Source organism: Urocampus carinirostris, chromosome 11, assembly GCF_059441175.1.
Source record: "Urocampus carinirostris isolate Australia breed hairy pipefish chromosome 11, RoL_Ucar_1.0, whole genome shotgun sequence".
Taxonomy (NCBI): Eukaryota; Metazoa; Chordata; class Actinopteri; order Syngnathiformes; family Syngnathidae; genus Urocampus; species Urocampus carinirostris.
The window spans coordinates 26,977,068-26,992,198 of record NC_142359.1 but is presented as its reverse complement, the minus strand read 5'-3'; the positions used below and the strand labels follow the sequence as shown (position 1 = coordinate 26,992,198).

At 37.4% G+C, this 15,131-nt stretch overlaps 1 protein-coding gene across 1 annotated transcript in view; it reads right to left on the bottom strand.

Moving 5' to 3' along the window:
* Positions 1-15,131, bottom strand: part of usp53a (ubiquitin specific peptidase 53a) — a 31,196-nt gene that overhangs the window by 15,140 nt on the left and 925 nt on the right. The window contains exons 2-8 of the mRNA XM_088347733.1: positions 6,198-6,712; positions 4,542-4,634; positions 4,340-4,474; positions 3,662-3,772; positions 1,152-1,234; positions 987-1,071; positions 758-904 (exon numbers count right to left, since the gene is read on the bottom strand). Coding sequence (XP_088203859.1) covers positions 758-904; positions 987-1,071; positions 1,152-1,234; positions 3,662-3,772; positions 4,340-4,474; positions 4,542-4,634; positions 6,198-6,341 — 798 coding nt within the window. The 5' untranslated portion in view covers positions 6,342-6,712. The remainder of the gene's footprint in view (positions 1-757; positions 905-986; positions 1,072-1,151; positions 1,235-3,661; positions 3,773-4,339; positions 4,475-4,541; positions 4,635-6,197; positions 6,713-15,131) is intronic.

Here is a 15,131-nt window from a genome sequence, read left to right as displayed (position 1 = left end):
AATAAAAAAGGGCACAGGTAAGGTATTTTAGAAACAGTTGGAATTTCTTATCTGCCGGTTCTTGCAAGTTCAAACCCATTGATGTCTTCTCTCCTTAATGTGAGTGTCTACTCAACTACAAACATCGCTAACAGAGGAGCAAAAATACCTCCTTGAAAAAATGGGGAAACAAATCTTAATAGTGAGCCCTATTTTTCTGTGCTGAGTCCAAAAAAAAACTTAATAAAAATAAAAGCTATGACCAAAAACATCTTAAAGACTGCTGGCCTGAAACACTAAAAGTGAAGCTTCCAAAGGCACCAGCATGAAAATTAAACAGATTATGTTTATACCTAATGTGCTTCCTGCTCAGCCAGTTCTCACTTATTGCAAAACAATAGATTGCAAACAATCAGGGCGTGGTGGTGGGTCTGCATTTAACACCCAATAATGTCACATTAAACACTCCCAAATGAATTGGGGCTTTTGTGGTGAGAGCTAAAGAAACATGTGAGAGGGAGGGCTGTTAAATCAACACACTGAACACTTTGGTGCGAAGTTATGTAATCTGGCAGGAGCCCACCCCAATTTCATTTCCAGCAGTCCTGCATTGCTACTCGCCAATGGCTCAAGCTCATTCAGCAGGGAGGGGATTTGAACCACTTGACGCGAAATTTTGATTCAGCGGGGCAGGGATACCCCGACGGGGGGCGCTGACTAGTTACGCAACGGCTGCAGTCGATACCAGACACTTGCGGACATTAGCACAGATACTCACCGCGGACAGGCTAAGGTGAGGGCCCAGCGAGCGGATCACGTCCTCTGTAAGGTCCGATTGGTCGGAATCCCACACGAACCCGATAGTGACGATCTCAGGGGAGTTCATGAGAACGCGCCTGATCCGAATCCTCTGGCCACATTTGCTCTAGAAGGGGAAAGTGGAGAAAGGAGAGTAGCACCCCAAATTTCTGCATTCAGGACTGGGCAGTTGCACATGAAGCACTCACGGGACAGTTCCGAAGGTCCCCGACCGTACACGCCGCTTGTAACAGTTCTCCGAAGGACTCGTCCTTTCGTTGAAACATCTGTTGGCTGATAAAGGCCAGAAACACAAGTGAGGCAGACAACATGTGTGACAGTCACTTTGGGTTTTCATGTTGTTCCAGCGTTACCAAAGTGCGGTGGTGGAAACATAATGCACCAGCTCTATAAACGGCAGCGGGTCAGAGGATGCCCCACAGCTACGGCACACCGACTGCAGACAGAAAGAGTGAATGCAAATTCAAATCCTCATTGCCTTGTCAATTACATTTACCTGATTACCGTAGAATTCGGACTATAAGCCGCAACTTTTTCCCCAAGCGTTCAACCCTGCGACTTATGGAATGATGCAGCTAATTTTTGCATTTTTTTCTAACGGCCACCAGGGGTGCAAGAGCAGTAAAGGTAAGAGTGCGACAGGTGGACTACATGTGTCAATAAAGGCACAGGTTCAATGTAACTTTGCATTTTGTGCATGAATTAAATTAGCTTCAACAGATTGTCCTTGGTGTGACGAACCATTTTTGCGGACATTCAGAAAAGTTGAAGACGGCCAGGGGACATAATGGTGAGTGTCGCCAGTTATATAGTTTTCAGGTATTTTGTTTCATACTGATTGTGATGCTTCTCTGATGAGTATATTTTGAAGAAATCAAGCTTTCCAATGGTATGTGGCATGATGTATTTTAGTGACTGATGACATCCTACCGACGCACATTTGTTTATCAAAAGTCCGACGGCTCACCGGCGGGCTGTTAGGGAATTAAGGTACCGGATATTATTAAAAATCTTTGTGTACAGTCTTTCCTTGTAAATATCTCATGTTTCAATTTTGGCACATGCGGCTTATGTATTTACAAAATATATTTTTTCTCTAAAAATCTACTGGCTGCGGCTTATAATCAGGTGCGCTCTTTATTTAGAAGTTTATGGTAACTTAGTGGTGAAAAAAAGAAACATAAAGTGTTTAAAATTGTAAAATGTAACCTTAATATAATATAACATAATATGTGTGTATGTATGCATAATATGTGTATATATATATATATATATATATATATATAATCGAATATGTCCAACTGAGTTCAAAAGCCCTTGTATTTTTTCCCAATGCGCATATCTGCTGCCAACTTTTAGCAAATCTGTTTGGGCCGTACAACACATTGGGTAAAAGGAAAGAGGGAGTTGGATAAGTTACTTTATGCTCATAACAGCAGTTTTTTGTCAGTGTAGCATTAAGATGTTTAAAGTTGGAAAAGTCTTGTCAGTTTCTTTCCCAGCGGCCGCCCGTCTGCATTTATTGTAAATGGTAAATGATTTGTATATTGTGACTAAAATTAGACCGTAGCAGTCTTGTTGGTCAAAAGATGTGGTTGTATTTAATGTTTTGCGATTGAGGTCAGCGATATCTGTGCAAACACCATAATAAACTTATGTAATACATTTAAGCGTGTCACCCCAGCCATAGTTTATGATGTGTACTCAAACTTGTTAATTTTAGGTAAAACATTTTGCATGTTATACTTGAATAAGTACGGTTGTTTTTTTTCTGTAGAAAGGAGAAATATGTTCTCTCTAATATTCATTTATTAGGTTTCACTAAATTACAGAACCTTAATGGATTTTTTATGCAGATCTCAATATAACTGATTATTGAGTGGTAAAAAATAACGAAACTCAATATTAATACTTAATATCTAACAAAAAATGGACAAGCGATTTGTGCATCCTAACACATTTTTTTTCCTTAAAACACATTAAATGGACGGAAACTTTCTTTTCTACAAACTTTGCATTTTTCTTAAAAGGACATTGTGTATTATTAAGCACCTCCTAGTGGTAAGTCATTAAAAAGAAACAATATGGATTTGAATTATAAACAAAAATACATGAACTATACAATTGATTTTTTTTTTTCAAATACTCGTAGTTCAAGAAGTTTCTATTCATTTCACGTAGCATGAGGCTCACATAGAGAGAGCAGGCATTACTGTCTGTTATCTTGCTGCAAACGGTACCCATGAAAACCAAAAACCTTCTGAAAGGTTGGGAAATGGTGGTGTTTGGTCACTCTGAATCTCTGTAGCTTGTATGCTTTTTTTGTGCTCCGTACACCCGTTTTGGGTTGCACCACACAAAAGAGAGACATCTAATGGTCAATTATTACACAGTGTCCCTTTAATATATAAAATCTTTGACCCAAAACAATCTGCCAATTTTAAGTAATTACATTTACATCCTAATGTATGTTTTCTGTTCTTAAAAAAAACATTAAATGAATGCCAACATTCAAGTCTACCACTTTCTCATTTCAATGTTTTTATTTTTAATTAGAAAAAAAAAAAACGTTTTTGTGACAGTTTAAATTTTTTACGATCATGTTTAACTGGTTCAGCATGACATTTGGCCCATTTGTGTGTCTGAACGTGCGTGTGTCATGTTACAAACACACACACACCATCTGTGATTTTGCAGTTTCTGCTGATGCTGCATTGAAGTACCTGAGCAAGATGAAACCTGCCTTATTCCACAGAGCTTGGTGCTTTCTTGACATGATGGATTGGTCTCAAACAGCCTCAGACGATGATTCTTACGAAACATTGACACAAACTAAGCAAAAGCAAGATGCTTTCTAACTGACCTGTTCGTAAAGCGACATGGCAAACTTCTGGTGGGTGATGCAAGACTTTGAGGTGCATGTGTCGGTCTCTTCCGGTACGATGTGCAAGTGGATCCTCTCCAGTATGTTTTCCTAGAAGAATGAACATTGACAACAATTGTGAAGATGCCCTTTTACAAGCGCTATGAACTGCACATAAGTTGGACTTTGAGACAGAGAAGACTTGTGCCCATCAACTCAGGTGTCCTTAAGTCTCTGAGTTATTAAATATTTAAGACACTGTGGCGTGCCTTTAGAGGTTGCAGCATCATTGCATGTTAATCTGACATTGAATGTGCAGAAATTCCCTAGTGGCATGCAACTGAGAGCTCAAGGGTAAAGATTTGCTGGCAATTAAAGTTGTGCCAAAGAGACAGATTTTTTTCCTAATAGGCACAAATAAATAATTCCTGCAAATCAAAAGAGGGTTATTTGAGTTTCCCATAAATGCACCCGGCATAGAGCAGAAGTGATGCAATCCCTGGTGCTTACATAATCCGTCATCCAGATATTTAGCGGCAAATCGTAAGGGGTTGATGAGAGAGAACAGAAACGCTTTTCTGTTAACTCTGCAAGGGGTTTGTTGCTGTACGCGCACAAAGGCGCTCTCCTGTTACGTTGCCCTCTTTCCTTTGGGGTTTGGTTACCACAGGAACTTACAAAGCACTCTGCGGCATCATCCATGAAGCCCAGCTGGAAGCGCTGCTCGTCCTTAAAAGTCTCCGCCAAGGCGTTACGCAGGTTGTCGGATGGCAGCGCACGCTCCCGGCTGTGCTGGAACTGGGAGAATATGCCCTGAGGAGGTCGACAGGAAGGGTCAATTTGCAGGCAAAATAAGAAAGTATTGTGAATAGCATGATACCTTTAGTGCACAAAAGATGCATGACTCGCCCAGACAGAAATGGCCAGGTAGCTGCCTCAGACTGCGTCTGAAGATGTCTAAGTGCCAAAGGACCTTTGCAATTACACAAATAAAAAAAAATGTTTTAATATATGTAATTTCCTTCGGAACAGAAACAACCAGCAGCGGGGGAGGGCGCTCATCTCAGACCAGCTCAACTTCTGGCTCACCCCGTGAGTCAGACGGAGCTCGGGGTGAGCTCATCACGCACAGCTGACTGGAAAGCATGAAGCAAACTGGCAGCAAACACCCCACCAGTCACACAAAACAACTTTCAAGTGGATTGATAATGCGTTTAAAGAAAATGAATGAACAACAAAAAAGATGTGAAAACTGTGGGTGTGAAAATTACACCTTAGAATAAACAATACGTTTTTCTAGGAAAAGAATATAATATCCGAGCCTTTTCAGAGAGACGTTATATCAAAGTTTACGGCAACGGTGTAATTCTGGCCCAGGCCTTTTAAGTTTGACTCTCGAGTATCACTATATGACATCATCTCCTTGACTTTCTCAACTGAAAAAAAAGGAGCAAAGGCATATTTTTCTCACATTACACACAGGGAAACGCTTATAAAAAACAAGTATCAAAAAACGTTTTCTTATTGTAGGAATGAAACAAAGTAGCAGAAAAGAGACTGGTAATGGATTTTAGTATTTTTTACACTACTATTAACGTTCAAATACAGTACCACGCTGTGGCAGCTGTGAGTGAATACATTTTATGGGGAATTAGTTTCTAACAAAAAGATGTAGACAAGAGATTCCCCTTCATCACTATTCTTAAAATCTATACTAAAGGTGCTGTAAGGAATTTGACTTTTCTACTTGCTGACGTCATCTTCTGGCTTAAGTCAATATTGCAGCTTCTGTCAAGCTCCTCATGTGGCTCATGCAGGTACGTGAATTTCTTAGACACGCTTGAAAACTTTTTTTTTGATTGGCTTTTGGACTTTACTTGAAACAGGAATTTTCTTACACCATTTTTGTACTACACGAACAAAAAAACGCTGGGATGGGCATGAAATCACTCTCCCCGCCTACCCCCATCCTTGCTTTATAATGTGTTGCGCACCCCCCAACAGAGTAGCTACAAGTATGCAAAAAGCAGACAGCAGCAGTCGAAAAAATAGATAAAGGCTCCTTGAACACAGTTGGGCATTGTTAACACCTACTTAATTTAGAAAATATTGTACTTTCAACTTTATATGTACTCCTCAAATGACCCACCGCACCTTCAAAAATTACTCAAAACTAACATTAACTAACATTAAAGTTTTAAACATTTCTATTTTTTGTTATCCACTTGTTCATTTAAAATAAGGCAAGTGCAGATATGTGTCTAAAAGCTGAATATTGGTGGAAATATACAAGAAAAAAAAAGGACAATCATATATCCTAATCAGAAATGTGATTTGTTTAGGGAGAGCTTATCATAGTTTAGCCAGCCACTGTATATATCTGGCATAGATAAATGGACCTGATGAGTCTATCAAATAAAATGTGACAATTTTGAAAAAGAGAAAGAATTTTTGAATCACTGATCCAAATGAACAGGCAACCAGTTGTAAGGAATTCTATATTTTTTAGAATGTGCAGTCACAAGTGAAGTAATACCTGCACGGCGCTGTTGAGAAAACAGCTATTCTGGCCCGGTTCATTCAGCAGTCCTTTGGTGGGGGCGAGAGACATCATGCTTCCTGGCTGGTAACCCTTGCCCAGGTTGGAACCAGGCCTCCTGAATAACCTGAGCAGCGCCATTAGGTTGTGAGGTCAAAATTGTCTCAGTGGCTTTGAGCAGTGGCAACCGGGGGCAGCCGGTCCTTTCGCCCCCTTATAGGAGTTAACCGACCACCCCCAAAACAAATCTGGGACTATGCGATCCCGTGAGCTGCAGATGACGCCCTGTTACACATGGGCCACTAGTCCATGTCCCGTGTGCTTGAAAAATGCCTCCAAAAATCATAAAAAAATTATAATCCAAGTAACAAGTCTGTGAGCTTTTCTGGTCCAGAAGTGAGAGGCCTCCTAACCACGGAGGACTCGTCTTGCGACATTTTTGTGATTTGGCTCAGGACACGCTGCAGTCTGTTGACGATGCATCTAACCCTCCTTGGCTCCACGATCGGCTTCTGTCCAAGAAACAACAACATGTTGGTTTGAATTTTCACATCTTGACCTGGAATGTTGCATATTATCACCATTTGTTACACAGGATTATAAATTTTGTATCGGTACACAGAAGCCTTTAGAATTTGAATTAGCGTTGCCTGGGCCTGGGCGCAACAAAGATTTTAAGGAATGTCAACAAAGCTTGCACATTAACTTTTACAAACTGCTCTTAAAACAGAGGCCAAGGTCGAGTTGTACCTGGCAACACCGGTGCATTCAAGTACACTAGTTTTTTTTTGTGAGCTAACAAAAACAAAAAAGGAAAAACAGTAGCCAGGCCACTTGACCAATTGAATCTCATTATTGTCATTTATTAATCTGCTAGTGGCTGCAATACATTTGCTAAGATCAGGGGCCTCAAACTCAATTTACTCGGGCGCCGCTGTTGTTGGGTTCCAGGGGAAGTGGGGCCAAGTCGCAAACATACTGGAGAGAATCAAACATTTCATTATTTTCAAATCTAGGTTTTTTTCTGTACAAAGTAAGCTCTAAAGGTACGAAAATAACTGTATAAATGGAAAGAAGAAAAGAAGACAAAGAAAAAGATGAAACATACATATGAGAAGCGTGTAAAAAAAAATTTTGTCAGAGGTACATACAGTATTGCTATGTCTGTATTTTACCATTTGTGTCTGTCTCCTTCTCTCTTTGCATTTCACTTCATCTCATACTTTCAAAGGGAGCAGCCAGCCAAGTACACTGTCTTTCAAATACTGCTTTCAAAAAACACTTTAAACGGAACTCACATTTCCTTAGCTATTTTTTGAGTCCGGCATTAACTGCAATTGTTGGTACATTTGCGAGTGAATCTTTCAAGCCCCGCCTAATTAATTAGCACGGAGGTAGCATTTATATCAAACTTGTCGATTACCACTTAATCCCGGCCATATATCATTAAAATTACTGTAGTCTTGAGTCGCAACCGGCACAAAAGTTGATAAGTTTTGAATTAATACAGCTAGTAATTTTAATGAAAAGAAACTAAACTTCATTTTAGTAGAAAACAAACATATTTAACTATTAAAAAATCCTAATAAATGGAAAAATTATCTACTTTTGTTGATCCTAAAATGGCCAACAGGTATATAACTAGAGTACAAAAAATGTCTTGATATGAATATATTTATACTCAATGTTCTCTGGACAAAAAAATATGAAATTGATTCTTGTGTAGATGAAGATTTTAGATATATTCAATTAGAGTAGAAGTTTGAACAGTATGTCCAAAATGATATTACTTGGGACACAGACGCAGAAGATCATGCAAATAGGATTGCATAAACAGACTATAAACAGATACAATAGCTGTGAACATGTTTAGTAACAATGACTAAAAGAAAAACAAACCTTACCATACCATTTCAGGCGAAACAAGTTAGACAGCATTTACCTTTCTGGAATTTAGAATATCTAGGACAGGGCAAAAGAAGGGAACACTTAAGGAACTGTTGGAGGGTAGTGCTAAAATACTGCATTTACGCTCATCATCTGTGTGCAATACAATTAAACAGCAACGGGATTGCATGGCGAGCCGTACTTTGCAGCTGGATGCCATGGCAACAGGATTCCAAAGCAATCACTTAAGCTCAGAGTTGCTTAAGAGCCATAAGTTTTTCAGATTAGTTTCAGGTTCGACAGGCCGAGTGGAAAGTGCCCTCCTCCTACGACTGTATGCTGACAGCCTTGATAAAAAGCAGCAGTTAATGTTGGGCATGCATGAACAGAGAAACAAATCAATACAAAATGGTAAAAATAAAAATGGATATAAAATTAGGGAATTTAATTTATACAACGCCCCCCTTAATCAGACCATGTTTCATGCCGACAGCATGTCTACAACATAACATTTATTGAATAAATTATATGAAATTGTAAATATGTAGTAATTTTCACATTTTTAAACGTTCAGAATGTATTATTTATTTTACATTTGTGAATGTGTTACATTTATGTGGATATAGATTTTTTTCGAATTCAATTTTGATGTATTTATAGAGTACACCTATTTAGTGTATTAATTTCCCTTGCTACTATTTATAAATAAAAAAATACAGCTAATATATCATTCATTTCATTATATCCTTTATGTTGCACTCTTTCAAAGAAAAAAATTGCACTTAGAACTTAGGCCAGTCTCCAAGCATTATGCTTTAAATACTTTTGCCTAATTATCCTGACATTCTTTTATCTCGTTTATCTTTCTGTCTTTATTACGTGTTGATCCTCTTTAAACTGGATTGCCATGTCTAATCTCGTTGCAAACAATATTCACTACGTTGTTATCTATTACAATAACAACTATTCTATTCAATTTAAAAATAATGTAGTATACACATTTATGATAGATATTCCAATGAAAATCAATATGTCAAGAGTTTGAGCATTGGACGTTATAGAAGTAACTAGGGGTATAATTGCTGTGTCTTGTTCCTTCTTTTTTGGGCATGTTTTTTTTTTGTTATTGTTTTCTTGTTTTAATGTTGAATACCAGCTCAGTAGCCTAGATGGTAAGGCGCCCGCTTTGAGACTGGGAGGTTCGGGTTCGCGCCCCGGCCGAGTCATTCCTAAGACTTAAAAAGTGGTCGGCGGCGCCCTCTGTTGGCTGCGGCTGCATCGGCTCGCTACAACGGGTCAGGTGCAATCGACATTTCGTTCTGTGTACATTGTTACACAGAATGACAATACAAGGAAATTATTATTATTATTATTATAATTAATATGTTTTTCCCTCAAGAAAGTAAAACAGGGGTAGGCACTTACAAATGTCTCCTATATGCATATGTTTATATTTTTTGTATAATCGTACTGTAATACTTTTTTTGCAAATGTTTTGCTGTTTCCTTGTAATCATTGCTCAATGTTGTTTTTACGCTGTACGCAAAAACCTACACATAAAGATAAATACTACAATAATTTACATGTCAAACAAGTGGGTTATCATGACATATTTGGTCCAAAATAACCAAACGCATATTTTTGAACTCGGCCAGACTAGAGTATACGCCTTAGGGGTTAAAGGGGCAGAAGCTGAAAGAGTATAGTGTCAGCATTAGCATTTTTACAGTGTGCCATAATCGGTCATTTTAAGATTGTCTAACGAAACCTCAGGCTTTAGCATGCAGGAAGGCAACCCAAAAGCAGGACGGAATTCTTTATGAAGAACTCCTCTCAACCTGGGCACCACCTCTTGGACCAAAGACATTATAAAGGACTCCTCTCACCTTGGGCACCACCTCATGGACCTGATACAGGTCCGCAAGACAAGGACTTACAAGCTCAAAGACAGTTTCACACCAAAATAAACAAGTATACGAGACTGAGAAAAAAATATATATATAGAAAAAAGAAAACTGGGCATTCATATCATACAGTATGTCACAAAAGTAAGTACGACCCTCACATTTCAGCAGAGACTTCATTTTAATGTTTAATAAAACGACACTCAATATCACTATGACACAATGAAAAGAAGTCTGTGTAAAGCTTTTAGAGCAGTGTAATTTTTTCCACCCCTTAAAAAGTCAAAAGGTAGCTATCAATAACAAAACCCTTTTGCAACAAAAGTGTGTAGACCCTAAAGTGAAAGTTCCTGAAGTGTATGGCCTGAGTACTTCCAGGCTGAACTCCCACCTCTTCAATCTCTGCAGCAATGCTGACAGCACCCCTGCACCTATCTTACTTCAATAGCATTTGGACGTGAAGCAGTGCACATTCACCCAGGTTCTTTGAGCATCTAACACGAGCCCAGTTGTGGGTGCATCCTGATTTTTCAAAACGCTGGAGGATCTTGGTCACTGTCCTGTCGCTCAACTTCAGGATGATGGCAATCACCTTGTACCCTTGGACAGCCTTATGTAGTGCCAAAATTCATTTTTCTCAAATCCTCAGAGAGTTCCTTTCCATGGTTTGCCATCTTGGGAGTTTCAGCTACCAATATGACAGAGTGTACCACAATCTGAACACACCTGCTCCCTATTCATGCTTGATACATAGAAAGAGCAACAAGTCACATTGAATTTGAGGGAAAATGTCAAGCAGTACTTTATATGGACATATAGAGGTGTAGTGTCTAAGGGGTGTACTCACTTTTGTTGCCAGGGGTTAAATTATTGATGGCTATATTGAGATATTATAATTTATTTATTTTTTTTCGAATGGGAAAAATACATTTACTCTATTACATATGCTTTAAAAACGTATTTTCATTGTGCCAGTGCAATGTTTCTTCTGTGCTGTCCCATTAAACATTATAAATGAGGGGTGTACTCACTTTTGTGACATTCTGTGTATGTCCATTTATTATGGAGCTTTGTTGCTGTTGAATGTTATTCATTGCATTCCAAGCAATACTTTGTAAATATTTTCGCTTGTATATTCTTGCATTCTATGTATCTTATTTTCTCTTTTAAATGGACACTGTGTAATATTTGACCTCCTAATGTGACCATATTATGAAGTGCACTCGAAAATTACTGCTAATAACCAAAAACAAGAAGTTTCCCAGCTTTTCAAAATGTTTTTGGTATTAAAGGGTACCCGAAAGAGCAAGATGTCAGACAATTATATCAGCTCCCAGTAAGTGAGGCTCATGTTATGTAAAATAAGTTAAAACATCTGGACTTAATAGTTTTTGTTTTCTTAAAACCACATTTTTTGTAATAATTCATGTATTTTAGTTTATTAGGTAAATAAATAATTTGTAATTAAGTTTATTTTATAACCAGTAGGTGCCAAACAATACACACACTTTAAAGATTTATTACAAGGTAATCCTGGAATGCCATGCCGGATCTCGTTGTAAACATTGTTCAGTACGTTGTTGTCATTTACAATAAAGAGAATTCTAATTCAGAAAAGTCAATTGAAAAAAAAAAACTAAGCTTCCCACAGCATAAATGATTTGTTCCATTTATTTAACAGCAGTAGAGAAAGTTTGGAGGACTGTAAAGAAAAACAATTATAGTCCCAGAAGTGTCAGGCCCCGAAAACAAGTCCGGGCTTCCTTCTGGCGGTCGTCTAAAAATGCACGAGCTAGCGCCTTGGCGCATTCACCCGGAGAGGTGCATCAGCAAGTCAGGATGGAGCCGAGGGAGTAACGGTTTGGCTCCAACTCATCGGCATTTGATCGACTGATGGACGAGCTCATTAGGAAAGGCTCCTTTTGCGCAGAAAGCAGGAATTCCTGATGACTCTGTCCAAATCGGATCTAGGTTTTTTTCCTCTCCCACATAGGGAGCATTCCCAATGTGACTGTTCCGAAACGCTGTTCCGGTGCTTAATTGTGCTTTCTAACCCGACATATGTAGAAATAAATTTATACATGAATTTTTGCCTATAAAATGAACGCATAAATAAGTCATGTAATATCTACATATGTGACATATATGCACTTTATTTATGTAATTATGCATTTTGTCATTTATTTATTTAGTCAAGTAATCAGTCGGGTATTTAGTCTGTTTTTTTTCTGTCTTGTATTTTGTTATGCATTTGTCCTTTTTTCCGGTATTAATTTTGTCATCCCTCGACGTATATTTTGTCATGTATTTTGTTGTGTATGTCGTGTATTTGCAATTTAATACATCGCCTATTTGTCGTGTATCTTAATTATTTTGTCATGCATTTTGTCGTGTATTTTGTCCTGTATTATGTCGTCTATTTGCCGATAAATTTGTCGTGTATTTTGTGAGACATGTCATTATTGTTTTGTATTTTGACAACCAAATGTTAAAACGAGAAGGCTGTTCAAATTGGATGAGATAGTCCTCTTTTTGTTGATTTTGTGACAATACATAATAAAATCAAGACATAAATAAATGACACAATAAATCCCCAAAATGCCTAAATCAATGCATAAATTGTATTCATGTAAAATATTTATGTATTACATGATTTATTTGTTCCTTTATTTAGACTATAATTATTACTATTATTATTTAGGATATTTGTAGGCATTTATTTTGTATACATTTATTTCTACATATGGCAAGAATGGTCCTCCATATGAGGGAGGTTGTCAAGTCTTTCGGTAACAATGCCCGAATCAGGTGCGCCAAACAACTGACTCAACCACTTTTCTTCAATGGTGTCCCGCAGAAGAAAGCTTACAATAAAAACAAAAGCACATGTTCCAGGAGCCAAGCCTTCCCCTTTTCAACCATGGACAAATAAGAGCAGTTTCTATTGCTTTGTTGTGTTACTTCAGAGAAATTACAAGTCATTTGACCAAGTCAAGATACGAATTGTTTAATCCCAAAACTATAATGGTGACAGCATGCATTTTGCATTAGCAACATCAGAGATATCCAATTCGCGTGCCACAAGATTTTTCCTAGTCTGCCGCAGGAAATTGCTTAATGCTATCTTCGCAAAATATGATGCCATTGTTAAGTGTCTTTGCTTTCGTCTGATGATCAGCAGTGTATCTCTAACATTCATCCGTATGAGTAGGTGGCACAAGATTACCATTTTTTTCATATACGTACTAATTATCTGCTCATGAGGTAGTACAGGGAAATACATTTAATACTTTTGTGCTCTTTAAGATTGCACAGCAAAAAAAAATCAACTCAAGTAAAAATATTGCAAAAAAATAATAATAATAATTTGAAAAAAAGTGACAACAGAGTTAAACTTTTTTTGTTCCAAGTGCAAATAATTTTCCCTCATTACGTTTTATTTTTCTTTAAAGCAAGATAAAACAATCCCAACTCTTGAAAATCAATAAAAACTATAGTAAAATTCTAAAAAAACAGCAAAATATTAACCAAATTGAATTACCTTGTATCACCTCCTAAGCTACAGTTACCACAAAAAAGAAAAATGGTATACTGTTTAATTTAGGAAACAAAAAACTAAACAGAAAACTGGTGCCAGAGATTAAATTTAAAACGTTTTTTACAGACTGTGTAAAACAAAAATTTCAATGAAAAAAAATGTGATATGGCTCAATAAAAGGTTGTGAAACACTGAATTATAGTAGATGTGATTTATGAATTCCTTCTTCAACATTCCCAACATGCCGACAGTTATTGGGTTTTAAAGCTATACTTACCACAACAAACTTATTTTTTGTTGTTTTGGAATTATGCATGATTGAGACTTTTTTGACCATTAAAATTTTCTCTCTAGGCAAACAAGCTTCAATGCAACAAAACAGGCTCTCCAACTTGCCTACAACTACCTAATAAAAGAACAGTCGTACAGCCAGAAGCATCCAATAACAAACACTATTGATGTAAAAAATTAATTTAATTCATTGCAGGTTACGCCAAGTGCCGATGTTTTTTGTTGTTTAGGTGGGGGTGGGGGTCGGGATTGCTTAGTGGGGGTTTGTTACTCTTGTGACTACTTAAAATGTAATCAGTGTGCCCACATTGTATATTTGGGACTGTGGGAATAAACCATGGAAAATGTTAATTCCATCAAAAACAGGTTTCGGAACCCAACCCTAGTGCATGGCAGACCTGCTCACTAAGAATGACATATGTTAAATTAAGTGTTCTCTTATCAATGAGAAGTCCACTCAAATAAAGTTTTTGGTCTACATGATGCAGGGATACTTTGGTACTGAAATGACCATAGTCCAACAAACCTGTATTTGAACCAAACAATTGAGTAATATTTGTTTTGGTATTTGAATGAAACATCAGAAATGTTTTGATATTTAGTGTGTTTTATTGCTATTTTGGCATCAACAATGGTTTCAAAAAAAGTTAACAATAAGGTGGGAAAAATGTGAAAAGAACAATCACATTGAAGAAGGAAATAATTGCCAAATACGAGAATGGTGTATGAGTGTATGCCATTAAACAGCTGCTCAAAGCTATAGTAAATAATCTAAAATTGTTTTATATTTTTATCTTTGCCATGCTTAATCTTTAGGACGTAGACAGTTTAAGAAATAATATTGTTTAGGTACACATTTTATTCATATTTTGGATATTTACGGTCTTTGAGGTAAACATTTTATTCATATTTGTGTACTTTGGAATGTATCATGTGTAAGAACAAAAATAAATAAATACACAACCATTACTCCCGTCTCAGTTATTGTAATGTACTGCTCTCCAAAGTGTAGCATCAAGAGCCTGCAGCTTATACAAAATGATGCAGGGAGGCTTTTAACTAAGACAAGAAAGTTTCATCACATTATTACGATTTTAGCCAACTTGCTTTGGCTCCCGGTTAGCTTAACATGTGATCTTAAGGTTCTGTTGGTAGTATACAAAATGATGCATCGACTGTCCCCGTCATATATTTGATCCCCCCTATGTTACTGTTTGGTTTAAGATCAGGGGATCGTGTAATAATAGTATGTACTAGCCATTGGTCTGTGCAGCCCTGTGAGATTTATTGTGATTAAAGGCTATACATTCA